At 39.0% G+C, this 13,629-nt stretch overlaps 1 protein-coding gene across 2 annotated transcripts; it reads right to left on the reverse strand.

Annotated features, from left to right (window-relative positions):
• Positions 1–5,645: 5,645 nt before the first annotated feature.
• Positions 5,646–7,937, reverse strand: LOC6631383 (maternal protein exuperantia-like). Of its 2 annotated transcripts, none has more exons than XM_002055619.4 (5): positions 7,810–7,937; positions 7,559–7,735; positions 7,351–7,503; positions 6,217–7,280; positions 5,646–5,955 (listed from the first exon to the last, which is right to left on the reverse strand). In XM_002055619.4, the coding sequence occupies exons 2-5, from the start codon at positions 7,682–7,684 to the stop codon at positions 5,946–5,948; spliced, it is 1,353 nt and encodes a 450-aa protein (XP_002055655.2). In that variant the 5' UTR covers positions 7,685–7,735; positions 7,810–7,937; the 3' UTR covers positions 5,646–5,945. The 2 variants fall into 2 exon arrangements, with proteins under 2 accessions (XP_002055655.2, XP_015026710.1); XM_015171224.3 differs by having other exon boundaries at positions 7,559–7,759.
• Positions 7,938–13,629: the final 5,692 nt, after the last annotated feature.

Below are 13,629 nucleotides of genomic sequence, written 5' to 3' on the forward strand. Positions count from 1 at the left end.
AACACTCGAAATGGACATAAGCAACTAACTATGTGAATTGCACAAATCTTTAGAAATCAATAATGTTTTCTTTTATGTCACCGATCAATTTTTTTTTTCTGAGATAACTAAAATATATATATAACGAATGCATTTAATTTTTATTTAATTGTTCTTATTTTATGGAACTATGTTGACACAAGCTAAAGCTAAACAATTTTAGAGTCCAATAATATATATATATATATAAATAAATATATATACACGCGAACATAAATAAACAAAAATATATACATATATATGTGTACCGATAAGTAAATAGAAAGAAATCATAACTATACTAATAACTTTACAGACATACATACCTACGTGCTTGTATGTGTGTGTCGAGATACAAATTATTTTTATTGTCGAAGAAAAAACGAAAAAAAAAAAAAACAAAACAAAAAACAAAACAAAACAAAACAACAAATATTGTATGCATATAAAAGCGTAATAAATTCAATAACTGAGTGTATTATACAATTCTATTACTGCCGCATGCATCAGAGCTTGAAATTATTCTGAGTCAGCAGCGTGGAGCCGCACAGCTGAAGAGCGGCTCCCATTTTGGCCAACTCTGTTAGCCAGAGTCCTAATTAGATTCAAGTGGCTCGCCAGCTTTGACCCATTCATTTCATGGCCGTGCTGCGACTATTATCATAGACATAATTACCTGAAACCATTTTATAAATATGCTGAATAACACAAATTGTAATTTAACGCACCCGACCACGCCATTTGTTGCCGTGCGGAGACAGTTATCAGCCGAGACTTTAAATTCATTTGAAATGGAAATTGAATAAGATATGAATTCACTAACTGGAGTCTTCTTTAACGATTTAAATTTGAAACTAAAGTATAAATTATAGATTGCCTACACAATTGCTTTTTATTTTTACAATAATCTGTGTTTTCGCGCTTTGTCAAAATATAGCAACAAAAATCTACGGAAACAAAGGCTTCGCGGCATAAGCTAAACAACATATATGTGTATAAATTTTTTATTTTTATTTATTGACAAGATTTCTGCTACTTAGTTGCTGATGATTTTCAAAATAGGCAGGCAAGCCCCAGATAATTGTCGTTCTTTTTGCTCACGGTTCGAATTAATCTTTTCTATTGGGGTTTGGTTTGGTGAGGCCTTTTTTGCACATTCTGAACCAGATTTTGCTTCAAGCCTTGCCTCTTAGATCTTGGAAGTGTAAGCATGTTATTAGTATTTAAAGCTTGGCATTGGCATCTAACAAATATAGTTAGATAAATGCAAAGATCGGGGCCAAAGTTATTTATACTTATTTTTGTGCATTTTGTAGTCTATATACGCCTATAAGTATGTTCTGTAGGATTGTTACGTCAGGTCGAAAAAATTAATCAAGTCGATTAAAATATTGAATTCTTTATTGACTTGATTAATATTTTCGACCTGACTTGAACTGACATCGCATATATATACTTATTTATATATTCAACCTGTTGAGCAAAAAAAATGTACAATGACTTTTACTTGCTGACATTTAAAATAAACGTTACCAACTAATTTGATTGGACAATTGAATACATAAATTCATTGAAAATATTTCATTTTTATTCCCGAAGTTTTGCAATACAAATTTTAAGCCAATAATAGCTTATATTTGTTTAAATTAACTTAAAAACTAGCAACAAAAATTGTTTGTCTCAGCACCAAGATCGAGTGAAAAAATGATTGGTATATTTATAAATAAAAAAACAATCCCAACTGCTGCACAAATAAAAATTTCACAAATGAAATTTTATTTCTGGTCTGAGATGCCTTTCAAATGCCAAGGGATGTTGTTTAAATACATACATGTCTTTTAAAGGCTTACACAATTTTGGGTTGTTTTCTTTTTGGTGTTCTTTTGTAATATAATGGGCTATATTTCGTATTTTGGTGACTGCAAATCTTTATTATTATAATTAGTTGACTGTTTCCAGAAAGACCGTGTTCCAGCAGCTGACCCCGAGCCTAGCAATTTTCGTAGATACAAAGGGCACTGCGGGTGCAGAGTAGGGCGTCTGGCGCTTGGCGCAACATTAAATTGCTTAAAGCTGTCGAATGTTGATTTTGTGACAAAAGTTCTAATAAACTTTGTCCGGTGGCAAGCCCAAGGATACACACAAACACGCACACGCACACACATACACATACACGCACACACACATACAAATGCCTGCAAATTGCTTACATAATAAATAATAATAATAGCGTGCGATTTTTGGCGCAATTTAAATTTATTTATGGTCCTTGTTGTGGTTGCCTTCGCTCGCATATTGGGCTCAAGTTGTGCCAGACTCCAGTGGCTGACGGCCACGCCTCCGGCTATTGGCAGCTTAGACGAGGCGTGCGTCATGCTTTCTGCATGTAGATGCCACACCACAGCATATATTTATATATATATATATATATATATACTGATATATGTACATGCCCCCGCACCTATATATGTACATACCTGTGCTGCCTGGCAGCCAAACGCGCCGACATCGCCATCGATTTCGTGTCCTGGCGGACATTCTATTCTTATCATTGCGGCTGATCCTGGTCGCCAGGCAACCTGCGCAAAAATCATTTAATCTGCTTAGCTGGGAAGCCGACCTCGGCCCTGGCAAGTGGTTGGTTTTTGCACCTCCGCATTTGCTAGTTATTCCTAAAGTGGTAGGGTGTGGAGCGGGAGGGTGGGGGGTAAGGTGGCTTGTTGTCAACCAAAATTGTAATTATACAAGGCGCACTTACTGCCAGCAGTAAATCCATTCTGCTGTTTTATGATGTCACTGCTGAGCCTACCGATTGCCAATTTGCTTGCTTTTATTTCGCATTTTCTGCTAAAGTTTCCGACATTAATTTGCCTTCATTTGCATTTGATTCTCAGCGTAATTACGACTCTGCTTAATTCGGAATATCGTCCCCAACTGATTGACAAATTTCCTTGAAAATCAAATTACTATAAAATGTCAGCGATCAGTTTAATACCTAAATCAAAGTCTGTTTAATGTTTAATTCCCACAATCCAATCGGAATGCATGTGTTTTGCGTCTGAGCTTCGTTGAAATTACAAATTTCTGATTTAGACATGCGATTGACATATGCAGGTGTACAATATGGTATATTTCACATCTCATTTAAAGATGATACTACTTATGTAAAATTCCGATTGTTGTTATGGCAGCCATAAGAAGGCTCATCAAAGTAGCTTCAACACTGAGCGAAACAGCAAATCGGCTGGGATAGCCAAATGGGGCTAAGGATGTATCCTTCAAGGCAAAAGAAAGCAGTGCGCATGGACATCAAATTTGCTGAGAAGTTGTCAATGCAAATATTGTTTATTAATTTCTTGAATCTGTGACTTTGCATAAACCAAATCGAAATGCAAAATTTGTTGACTAAATTAGCACCAAGCTAACAAATGTGTGGAGCATTCGCCATTGTTTTGCATAACAGTCAGCAATATGCGTAGCTAATTAATGCAATTGCAGTCCAAATTATTTGCAGCCACACAAGTTGCACAGACAGCAGCTCGATCGGCCACAAGTCCGACAGCAAACTTGCAACCGTAACTATAACCGAAACCAAAACCAAAGCCAAGTCCAAACTCAACCAAAGCCAAATCCAAATCCAGGCTGGGCATTCGCCAAATGTGCTGAGTCAGACGCCCAACCGCTTGCCGGGCGACGAACCATGCCGGTCGGCAATCAGGCGTGCATTATGTTGACACGCCCACTCGTCCAGCCTGTCATCATGTTGTGTGTGTGTGTGTGCTGAGAGGGGGAAGGGCTTTGTTTGGGCCAGAAATAATGCCCCTCGCCAAGTGAAATAATTTGCCAGCGTTGCGGCATTTCATTTAAATATGTTAATCAAGGGCCAAGTAATTAAGTAAATTAAATGTCCTCTTCCTTTACCTCTGCTAGAGTCGTATAGCACAAAACTTGCCACGCCCCAGCCGCCAGCCCCCAGCCACCAGCCGCCAGCCCCTTTACCCTTTATCATTCTGCTAGACTGTCTGTCTGTCTGTCATGTCAAGTACTAATTTTTGCATGTTGATTTAAATTAACATAAATAAACGCACATTGCGGACTTTTCTGTATATATAATTTACACATATATTAAATAAATATAGATGTACATCTGTGTACAAGTATGTGTTGTATGTGCTGGACATATGCATATATAAGTCTCATTTGAAAACACATTTTCGAGTGTGTTAGAGCCTTGAACTGATCTGCATAATTTTAATTGTCAACAAGTTGTTATGTAATGCCCCTCGGTGTGGCGCTTGTCCGCGTGGACTCTTCAAATGCCATCGACATGCTTCCATTTTTTTCGAATGGAAGAGAAATGAGAAATGATTCGCAGTCACCGAAATTCTAGCGAGAGAAACTGATTTTGAAACGAGTAAGGTTTGTGCAACATTTTGATTTTTGATTTCTATTACAATGTAACAAAATGTAAGTTTCATTGAAACAATTATGGTTCGGTTCGTGTTCTGGTTTGGCTTCCTCTTGGTTAAGAATCGATTTATAGTGAATATGACTTGTAATCCCTGGCTCGAACCGGTTCAGCTGCGAACGGATTGATGCCTGGACTCGAACGTTCTTTTCCGACAAGATCTATCTCTCTCTCTCTCTCTCGCAGAACATAAGTTTCAATCAATTGGCCGAAATATGACCCCGAAGGGAATCCTATAAGCTAATAGTGCGTTATCAGTTTCTGTTGACCCGTATTCCTTAGCTTATACAATCAGCAGCGAACAGTTATAAATTGTGTTTCGCGACTTTTGTGCTCACATTTTAATTGCAAAACCGTTCGCCAATTTTCGAGCCAAAGGCGTAGCTATTGGATGCTGGGTGGGGAGGGGGGGGAGGGGGTGGTGTCATGTAAAAGGGGTATATATTGTGGTGTTGGGGCTTGCACGCTGAAATGAGATTTTAACCGCAAATAGCAGCAAACAATTTCTGTTTTGGCCCGTGACGCTCCATGCGCTGGCAATAAAATAACAATCAACGCAAGCCGCGGCCGTTCCGCGGTTAAGGAGTGACCGTGGGGAGCGGGAGTCGGGCTAAAACTTTGAAAAGCTGGCAGGAGCAGGAGGAGGAATGAAAGCTGCCGCAGCAGCAGCAGCAGCAGCAGCAGCAGCAACCGGTAACCAACATAGTCGGCCAACCGACAACAATGTTCGGCAACAAACCCACCCATAATCGAGAAGAGCGCACTTTATTTTGACCCAGCAAAAAGCACAGGCGCTCAACCACCCCCTGTTCCTCTTCCCCACCCACCTCAACACAGTCATAGCCTGGACAGTGTTCTGTTTCAGAATTTGTGATTTTCAGATTTTCATTGCAAAAGTTTTTCAGTTCTCTGGGCTATTGTTTTCGCAAATTAATGAAATAATTTCAATCTCTTAATTGAAGTTAATTGTCCATGGTGCTTAAAAGTTTCGAATAGTGCGGCGAGATATGATAATATACGACATATTGTATAGAAGAAGCTGGGCATTAGAGAGGGGCACGTGTTGGTTCGGTAAGTTTCAGTCTATCCAAAACGAGCTGCTATAAAGGTTCGACTTTGAACACACAAAACTAATTCATTTTGAACATCAAATATATTTCAATAGTATAATTATTCAAGTGATGCACATGTATTATTTTTGCTTATAATCAATCAAAAGATTGTTTAATTCTGGAAGGATTCTTCTTCCGTTTCCCTAGTTTCTTCATAGCTTCGATAGCTTTGACAGGCTCAGTTCGTTCGGATTTTTTACGTTATTTCTTTCTTTTTTATTTTAAAAAGTTACTTTTGTCATCGTATCAACTTCGCCTCTTAAATATTCTTGTTCGCGCAGACTTTGTTTCGACTTCAACTTGAATTTTGATTATGTTTTGAAATTAGTTTTTCCATTTTTCAGTGTTTATTTACGCCTAGAAATAAAAAAAAAAGTTTAGCACATTTTAGTATGTAATTAAATTTTATTTGACATGTGCCAAGCTGTCATTGGATTGTGAACGAGTATAACGCAGTTGGTTGTGTTTCCTCAAGTAAATTGATACGTATACAGTGTTAGAAGAGGTCAGACAAGCAGATTGGTATAAAATTAGGTGTACAGACTCATATATAGAGCGACAGACGGACGGGGCAACATTTGAAGCGGTAAGGATAAAAGAGTACAGAGTTAAATTTACTTTTTTTCCTGTAAAGGCTGCTCCGTGGCAGCCCCATCCTGGCTAGATTTATGGGCGGCTGGCTTCATGCGGCGAGCGTTGCGTTTGCGGCGAACTTTACCGCGTTGGTTGTTTCCATCCTCGTTTCTGTTCTCATTGTTACTGTCATTGCCATTGGCACTTCTAGTTCGTTTGCCATTTGGTACGCGTTCTTTGTTGGGCGTCGATGTTTTTGGCGCTGAGTCTGGCTGAAAGGACAGATTCTGGTCAAGAGTCTCTTTCCCACCAGTTGTGGAAGCTGGCGAATTATTGTGCCTACGACGGCGACGCGCAGCCTTGGCCACAGGCTTAATGTCGATCTTTTTGGGATCAAAATAACTATCCATTAGGATGACAAGCTCAGTCTTCTCCTTGCTGGTTAGACTCTCAATGGGCGCCAACGTTGAGATCAGGCCTTGCATGCGTATCTCATTCCAGATTTCGTTCAATATGCCCAAGTCAAGACCATTTTCGGCCAGTAAAATGCGAAATTTAACAGCACGCACACGGTGCACCGTGGTCTTGAAGTAGTTTAAGAATAGTGGGCGGAACGAGTTCTGGCGCTTCAGATTTACGTTTTCCAAATCCAAGTCACGGATTTCAATGTCCATGGTATCGATGTATGGGCTTAGGGCTTGGCATAGGCTGCCGGAATCCTTGGAGGACCGCGGCTCCCGATCGCACAGCTCGACGGCCACATTGAATGCCAGCCTGGCACGTGCATTGGCGCTGCCAACAAACTCCTCTGGCGCATTGTCCTTGCTGCCTTTGTTGAGGAGCTTCGATAGGTTGCGCACATTGAAATACATGCGATCGGTACCGCCCATCGTGGCCATGGCCAAATTATTTGTATTGACAAAGCCTTTAACTAATTTGGCGAATGCGGTCAGCATATTTAAGTTAATAAGCGATTGCACTATCATGAGGGGTATAAATTTACGCTTCTCATGGCAAATGAACACAATGCCGTCGCAATTGGAATTCTGCTCTTCCAGCCAGCCAATTAACTTCCTAAAGCCAGTGGCTTCAGATTCTGTTTTAATTATCTATATATCCAGTAATTGGAGTATATTATGAATATCCCAAAATTAACATATATTCGATTTCTAGATTCACCTTGTTCGATTGCATCGACTTCAGCACACGATGGCCTTTCACTTTAATAACACAAACCTGATGGCGCTGTCGGGCAGCCGAGTTCAGATTCACAGATGGCATTATGTATTGCTCGAAGTGTTCAGTTGGCGTGAACGCGGCCAACTGGAATATCTAGAAAATTGCAGCTATTTAGTCGGTTCTGCAGTCGAACTTATGCTTAGTATACCTTGTCACAAAGGCGACGTCCAGTTGTGTCTATGTCGATGGCAATTGCCTTAAAGTTGGCGCCCTCCGGATTGCCATGCTTCGTATCTGCATTTGCTACACTATCTCCAATGATATCGGGCAGCATTGTGCTATATATAATATGAACACACTTCTCATCCAATCGTATTTGGTAATCCTAAGGATCCAAGGATAGAGTTTGCTATGCGAAAAGGCTTTAGCAGTAAAAATGAGATTGTTTTTTTCATATACCTTGACTTTCTCTCGTTTGTGTCCAATAAAATGCTTTCTGCGATTCCGTTCGACAAGCTTTCAATAAGCACAAACAATTCGTACGACTATTAGACACGAAGTGACTTCCTTTAGGTCTGAAGCCTATAGGTAGGCTTATGAAATTAAAAGCAGAGACTACTTCGATGTAAACGAACTATTTATTGCATAGAAGAACCATAATATATATAAATACATATATATAAAATACAGTTTCGAGTATTCGCTTGAAAAGTAAATAAATTTAATGGCTTCAATAATAATGTATAATTAAATTTATTCACTTTATTTTATTTATGCATTTGGAATTTATTTATTCTACGCTTTATTATAATATCACGTATCAATGGAGATCCAATTTAATAGCTGCACATTTGTAAAAGCATTTAGTAGAGATATAACAAAATTGGTGTGTAAATTTATACGTACCATGTATTAAATTGTGTATAAAATTGCTTTTAATTAGCTGCAAGCGCGACTGGTTCAAGTGAATCTGTAATTGAGCCATAAATTTATATATTTATTACACTGGCCAATTTTACAAATTGGGCTACCATTCAACCCGCCCCTCGAAAGGGCTCATTTGGTTTGGGGGCAAGTGTTAAGTGGCTCTCGCTTCCCCCGCCGCCTGTCCCTCGGATGGGTTTCGCTTCTGTCCGGCGCTGACAATTTCAATTAAGTTCGACTTTGGCCCAAAAGTATGCAACACATGTTTGCACTCAGCTGCGCACAAGACGCCAACTATAGTCGTAAAGGACGCACAACTGTACATAAATATCGCATGACTTTGGTGTAAGTTAAAGCAATGTGCACTCAGCACTTAAGCACACTTCTACCCACTTACACACATACACGAACACACACACACACAAGCAGACACACAGAGCCAGCGAGATGAAAAGCGTATGTAAAATATATTTTCACGCGCCGCAGTGAATAATTCAGCAGCTCTGCCAAGCCCATCATCAAGTGCTCCGCCCGAAAATGAGTTACTTTACATAACTAAGTAATTGGCGGGCCTCAGTGACAGCGGCTCAAACGTGAAATTATTATAAACAAACCATTTGGCAGTCGTAAAAAAAAAAACAAAAAAAAAGTGACAAGAAAAAAGAGAACGCAGAAAAAAAAAAATGAAAATTTTGTTGCTCACATAAAAAGCGGCGGGAAATTTCTTCATTATGCTGAGACGCGCCCGCAAAAAGCGCCCGAATTGCCAATAGGAGCAACAAAAGTATAAAATATAAAACATATTTAAATGCAATAAAGCAACAGCAAACATCAGACACAAGAAACGAGATACCAGACGGCGGGGCCAATATATCCATTCCTCGTCATTCCCCTCGACCAATTTTTTATATGGGCACATGTAAAAATTTATAAAAGTCGTATCAGATGGCGCAGCCATGTTCACACTTTTAAACATTTTTAACTTAAATATTTTCAGACTGTGAATTGTTTTTGATTTGTATTCTAAGTCAGGTCATTCTGAAGTCAGGCATTAAATCAATTTAATACAACAAATATGAATAATTCCATACAAATATTTGTAAATTAATTGTTAATTATAATGTAAAGAGAATAGCCAGAGGTGAGCGTGGTGTAGGTCACAATATTGATTTATATTTCAAAGCTTAATGATAAAACAAGCTGGTATTACTCGGACTTGGCAGGCGCAAATGTATTTTGTAAATATAAGTTTACTTCACTTTTCTGCTAACTTACCCTACTGCATATTGCCCCTCTACGTGATTCTAATGAATTCGAGTAAGTCTCGCAGCTTTTCATACTTTGAAGAAGTGAATATAATCTATTTCATATTCTTACACTATCTAATTAATTCTATATTTTTTTTTTTTTTAGCAACTCCCTTCTACTGACAGAAGACCAACAACTATATGTTCGTGTGGATTTGAATGTTTGGGAATATGTATTAAGGTAAGTTAGTACTGGACAGGGGTTAGCAATCTTTTAGTTTAATATATATTGATATAATGACTTTCCACTATGTCAGTTCATAACAAATGTCACATAATCAAAGGCACTCATACAGTGGCTGCTAGGTTCAAAGAAAAATATATAAAACATTGAACAGCTTATGGATATGCCAAGAGATTAGAGCACTGATCCAGGAACCTGCATAAGTTGGTTTTTCAGCCGCGGCTGCTTTTGTTGTCGGCGATTTGTAAAACGAATTTCATCCGGCCGCAGCCGCATTCAGTAGTCAATCCCGGAGCTTCAGTTTCAGTTGCGGGGCGCTCAACCAAAGCGCCATACAATTTAATATAGTCCTCAGCATGTTCACAATGGCGCAACGAATAGGCGGCCAGGCGTGGTCATGGCCAGCGGTTGAGACATAAAAGCGCGGCTAGAGTTCCATAAGGGGGATGACGGTTGCAAGAGGTCAGCTCTGGGTCTAAGCTGCTGTAGCATGTCAACTGGTTGCATTGGTTGGGCTTCTGAATATGCGGCTGTGTCTGTTGCTGCACTTTCACCTGCCTGGTCCAGTCTATCTCTCTGTCCGCAATTGAAATGCACTTCAAGTGAATGACGGCGTTTAATTTGCTGGCCATTGGGGCTTAAGTCTCGCATTAACTCAAATTGAATGCCATGCATTTTTGATTAAGTTGAAAATGCTCTGAAATTGCCTCTTGACTGCTTTATCTATCCATCTCTATGTCTCTCTCTCTTTCTCTCTCCCTCTCTCAATCCCACAATTGTGTATCTTTTGCCAAATACACAATGGTTCTGCCGCAAAGCCTTTGCCCCCTGCCCCTACACATAATTGTCGCAACATTTCTTGCTTCAAGTTGTATCTTCTTATTCAATGAAAATCGATTGTACAAATATTTCGCTCATCAAAAACTTCAAACAACTTTCGGCACTAAAAAGACTCCACACTCCGCCGCAGTCAGACACACAGACAGTCCTTTGCTTAAATTTCTGCCTGTCCATTGTTGTTGTTTTTCTTTTTCTCTTAACGAAAGAAATTGTGTGTGCCACAGGCATTTTCCAGAAAATGTTTGCCTTACGGTGACCTTCAATAGGACTTTACTGATTTGCGGCTCTTCAATTAGTAAAGGACCGAAAATGTATGTCGTGTCCCCACTTCTCCCTACAATTTGACTGGCATCCGCTGTACATTTCAAAGTACTCATGCAAAATATACCTCGAATAAGTTAGTTAAGTAGAATAACTAAATGTGCATTCAATATTTTTTACATTTTTAATGATTAATTTGTTTTTATTAATATATATAATTATTAATATTTATTTATATTTATATATATTAATTAATATATAATTATAAATCAAGGCTGCGAGATAAAAAAGTTGGAAAACGTCAATCTGTGGCACGACGAACAATAAATACCCTTAAGTCATTTGATTGATGGTTGCAATATTTTTCACAAAACAAAAAAAATAAATTATTTATAAACCTGTTATTCCTATAATGCTCTACGATATAGTCGTCCGCTGTACCTAAAATGAGCCTAATATGTGTGAATGTGAGGACTTAGTTTGTACAGAATTAGATAGACGGACAGGGTTGGTTGGTTCCTTCCTAATGTTACATACAACATGACCAAATTATAATACCCTGTACAAAGGTATAAAACCAATACAGAGCAGACCGTCTTAAGAGTGTCGAAGGTTTTTGACTTTCTGTAAATAATCTGGCCAAGCTAAATAGTCGTCTGTTTGTTCCTGTGCAGACTTATCTTAAGAGGATAATTTTTTGTAATTCGTGAATGCGGTCAAGATATACAAAAAGGAAAAAGTTTTCAACACAATGATTTAATGTGGGCTATAAAAGCTTAAGGTTATAGCGATCCGATTTGATTGGCTCCACTATATTTAACTCTCAAAAATGTTCAACAATGTATTTAAATAAAGCATTTTCATAGCAATTAATCATTTAATCGACAATGGATTTCCGGAATTTTTACAGCTGCGGTTGCCAAATCCCCAATCCCAGCCCCTGGCTAAGCAGACGACTATTATTTAGGTTTGTGTTGGCAATTATGGCATTCAGTTGTTCGTCGGTCTGACTCTGAGCTGCCCACGTTAAATCAAGCTAATGAACTGTTAATTGGACAAGGGTCGGGAGAGGGTGTTTGTGTGTGGGGGGAGAGGGTGCATGAGAGCTGCCAGCATGACGCACTTTCTGTTGGGATACATTTTTGAGTGCGAGTATTTTTGGGAATTCAATGGAATCAATTTTGTAAATAATTAATATGCCCTTTAATTACGTGTGGCCCAAGGGAGCTCGGCAGGGGTATTGCCGTGGGTTGGGCGCCGCAGACAGGACTTGTATATATTTGTTCGGGGTATTTATCAGCCTAATTGCATAACACTTTTGCGGTTTTATAGCTAAAAATTTGCAATTAAATAATAGCAAAATGGCGACGGAGTGTGTGTGTGTGTGTGTATCTGTCTGTGTTCTTTTGTCTGTCTCTATATTTCTCTCTAAATGACTAGTAGAATTAATTAATGTTTATTCTACCTATACGCAATTATCCATTATCATATCATAACAGCATACTCAAATGACTGTGAAATATGCGAACGCCCATTGACATCATTTTGATATTTAATTTTCAAATGACTAATTGATGTAATTGATGACTGGCCTGATATTAAAACATATCAAGTTATAAATAAGTTGTCAATGGCAGCAGGGTGTGAAAAAGGTAGCCTACACAGTGAACGATCTCTGTGACACTTCAAGGTGACAATTATTTTTGATGGATCAAGCAATTTGGGGTTGCTTATCGATTCACCTGGTCGCTAGGTTTATACGTAGTTAGTAGTTCTGTATCGATCCTGTTTGAATCATTTGGACCAAACGCCATTTACCTAGCTACAAACTAAAAAATATCTAGTTTGCATATAACCCTATAATGCGATCCCCATGAATTCAAGTAACTCTCTCACCTTGTCGTGCTTAGAAAAAGATGATGTTGGTCCCATATGCTATAGTTCGTTTATAACATAGATCCCATGTGATATAGGTCCCATCTAATATAGATCCTATTGGTCCCATAAAAAGTCAAGATATCAATTCGTTCAGTAATATGGGCGAAGCAAATGATAAATGTCGATGCGTTCAATAGTAAGTGTTCATGTTCAGCTAATCGATTACTAAAGCAAAGACAATCGGTTTGAGCACAATTGCTTGTGATATTCCGATTGACTTCCGTAAATGTGTGTACATATGTATGGAGCCATACGCCTTTATAGAATGCTGATGGATGAACGATTTATCAATCCGAGCAGAAGCAACACGCATTCACTTGAAAGTGTTGCCGCTCTAATGACCCCAGCTACAAAACTGCTGCAACTTTAATAGAAGCGAAACTTTCCCTTCAGCTTTCAACGTTGATGGATCGTCTGCACTTTGTAGAACCGGCAAAACATGTTGACGGGATGTCCGCGTTCAGCTCTTCTACACCCTCGTTCCACACACACACACACCGTAGTTAGGATAACTTGCTGCATTACTGCCTGCTGCATCCTGATGCTGCAGTCGCACAGTCGTTGTGAAACATGCTTGAAATCCTCGACTAACAAGCCATATTAAAAAGTTCCGAGTGCGAACGCAAAAATGTAGATCCAAACACACACACATACGGACACACACAGCCACACATATGCATATATCAAATCGCACTGGCAAAGATTAACAGCATGAATGCTTGTGGGACTGGGGCGGGACACAGCACCAAGACATCTTATTACGTTGTTTTATTGGCAACTAAGAAATCAAGCGGCAGCAGAAGTGGCAGCTAACCAAGCAGCACG

This window comes from Drosophila virilis, chromosome X (assembly GCF_030788295.1).
Source record: "Drosophila virilis strain 15010-1051.87 chromosome X, Dvir_AGI_RSII-ME, whole genome shotgun sequence".
Classification (NCBI taxonomy): domain Eukaryota; kingdom Metazoa; phylum Arthropoda; class Insecta; order Diptera; family Drosophilidae; genus Drosophila; species Drosophila virilis.

What these genes read in the sequence shown, in the direction of transcription:
- LOC6631383 (XM_002055619.4), bottom strand. Translation starts at nt 7,684, where the DNA reads ATGCTGCCCGATATCATTGGAGATAGTGTAGCAAATGCAGATACGAAG. An exon ending in GACGTCGCCTTTGTGACAAG is followed by an intron (nt 7,504 to 7,558) that starts GTATACTAAGCA and finishes GCAATTTTCTAG; the next exon opens with ATATTCCAGTTGGCCGCGTT. An exon ending in AGTCGATGCAATCGAACAAG is followed by an intron (nt 7,281 to 7,350) that starts GTGAATCTAGAA and finishes CTGGATATATAG; the next exon opens with ATAATTAAAACAGAATCTGA.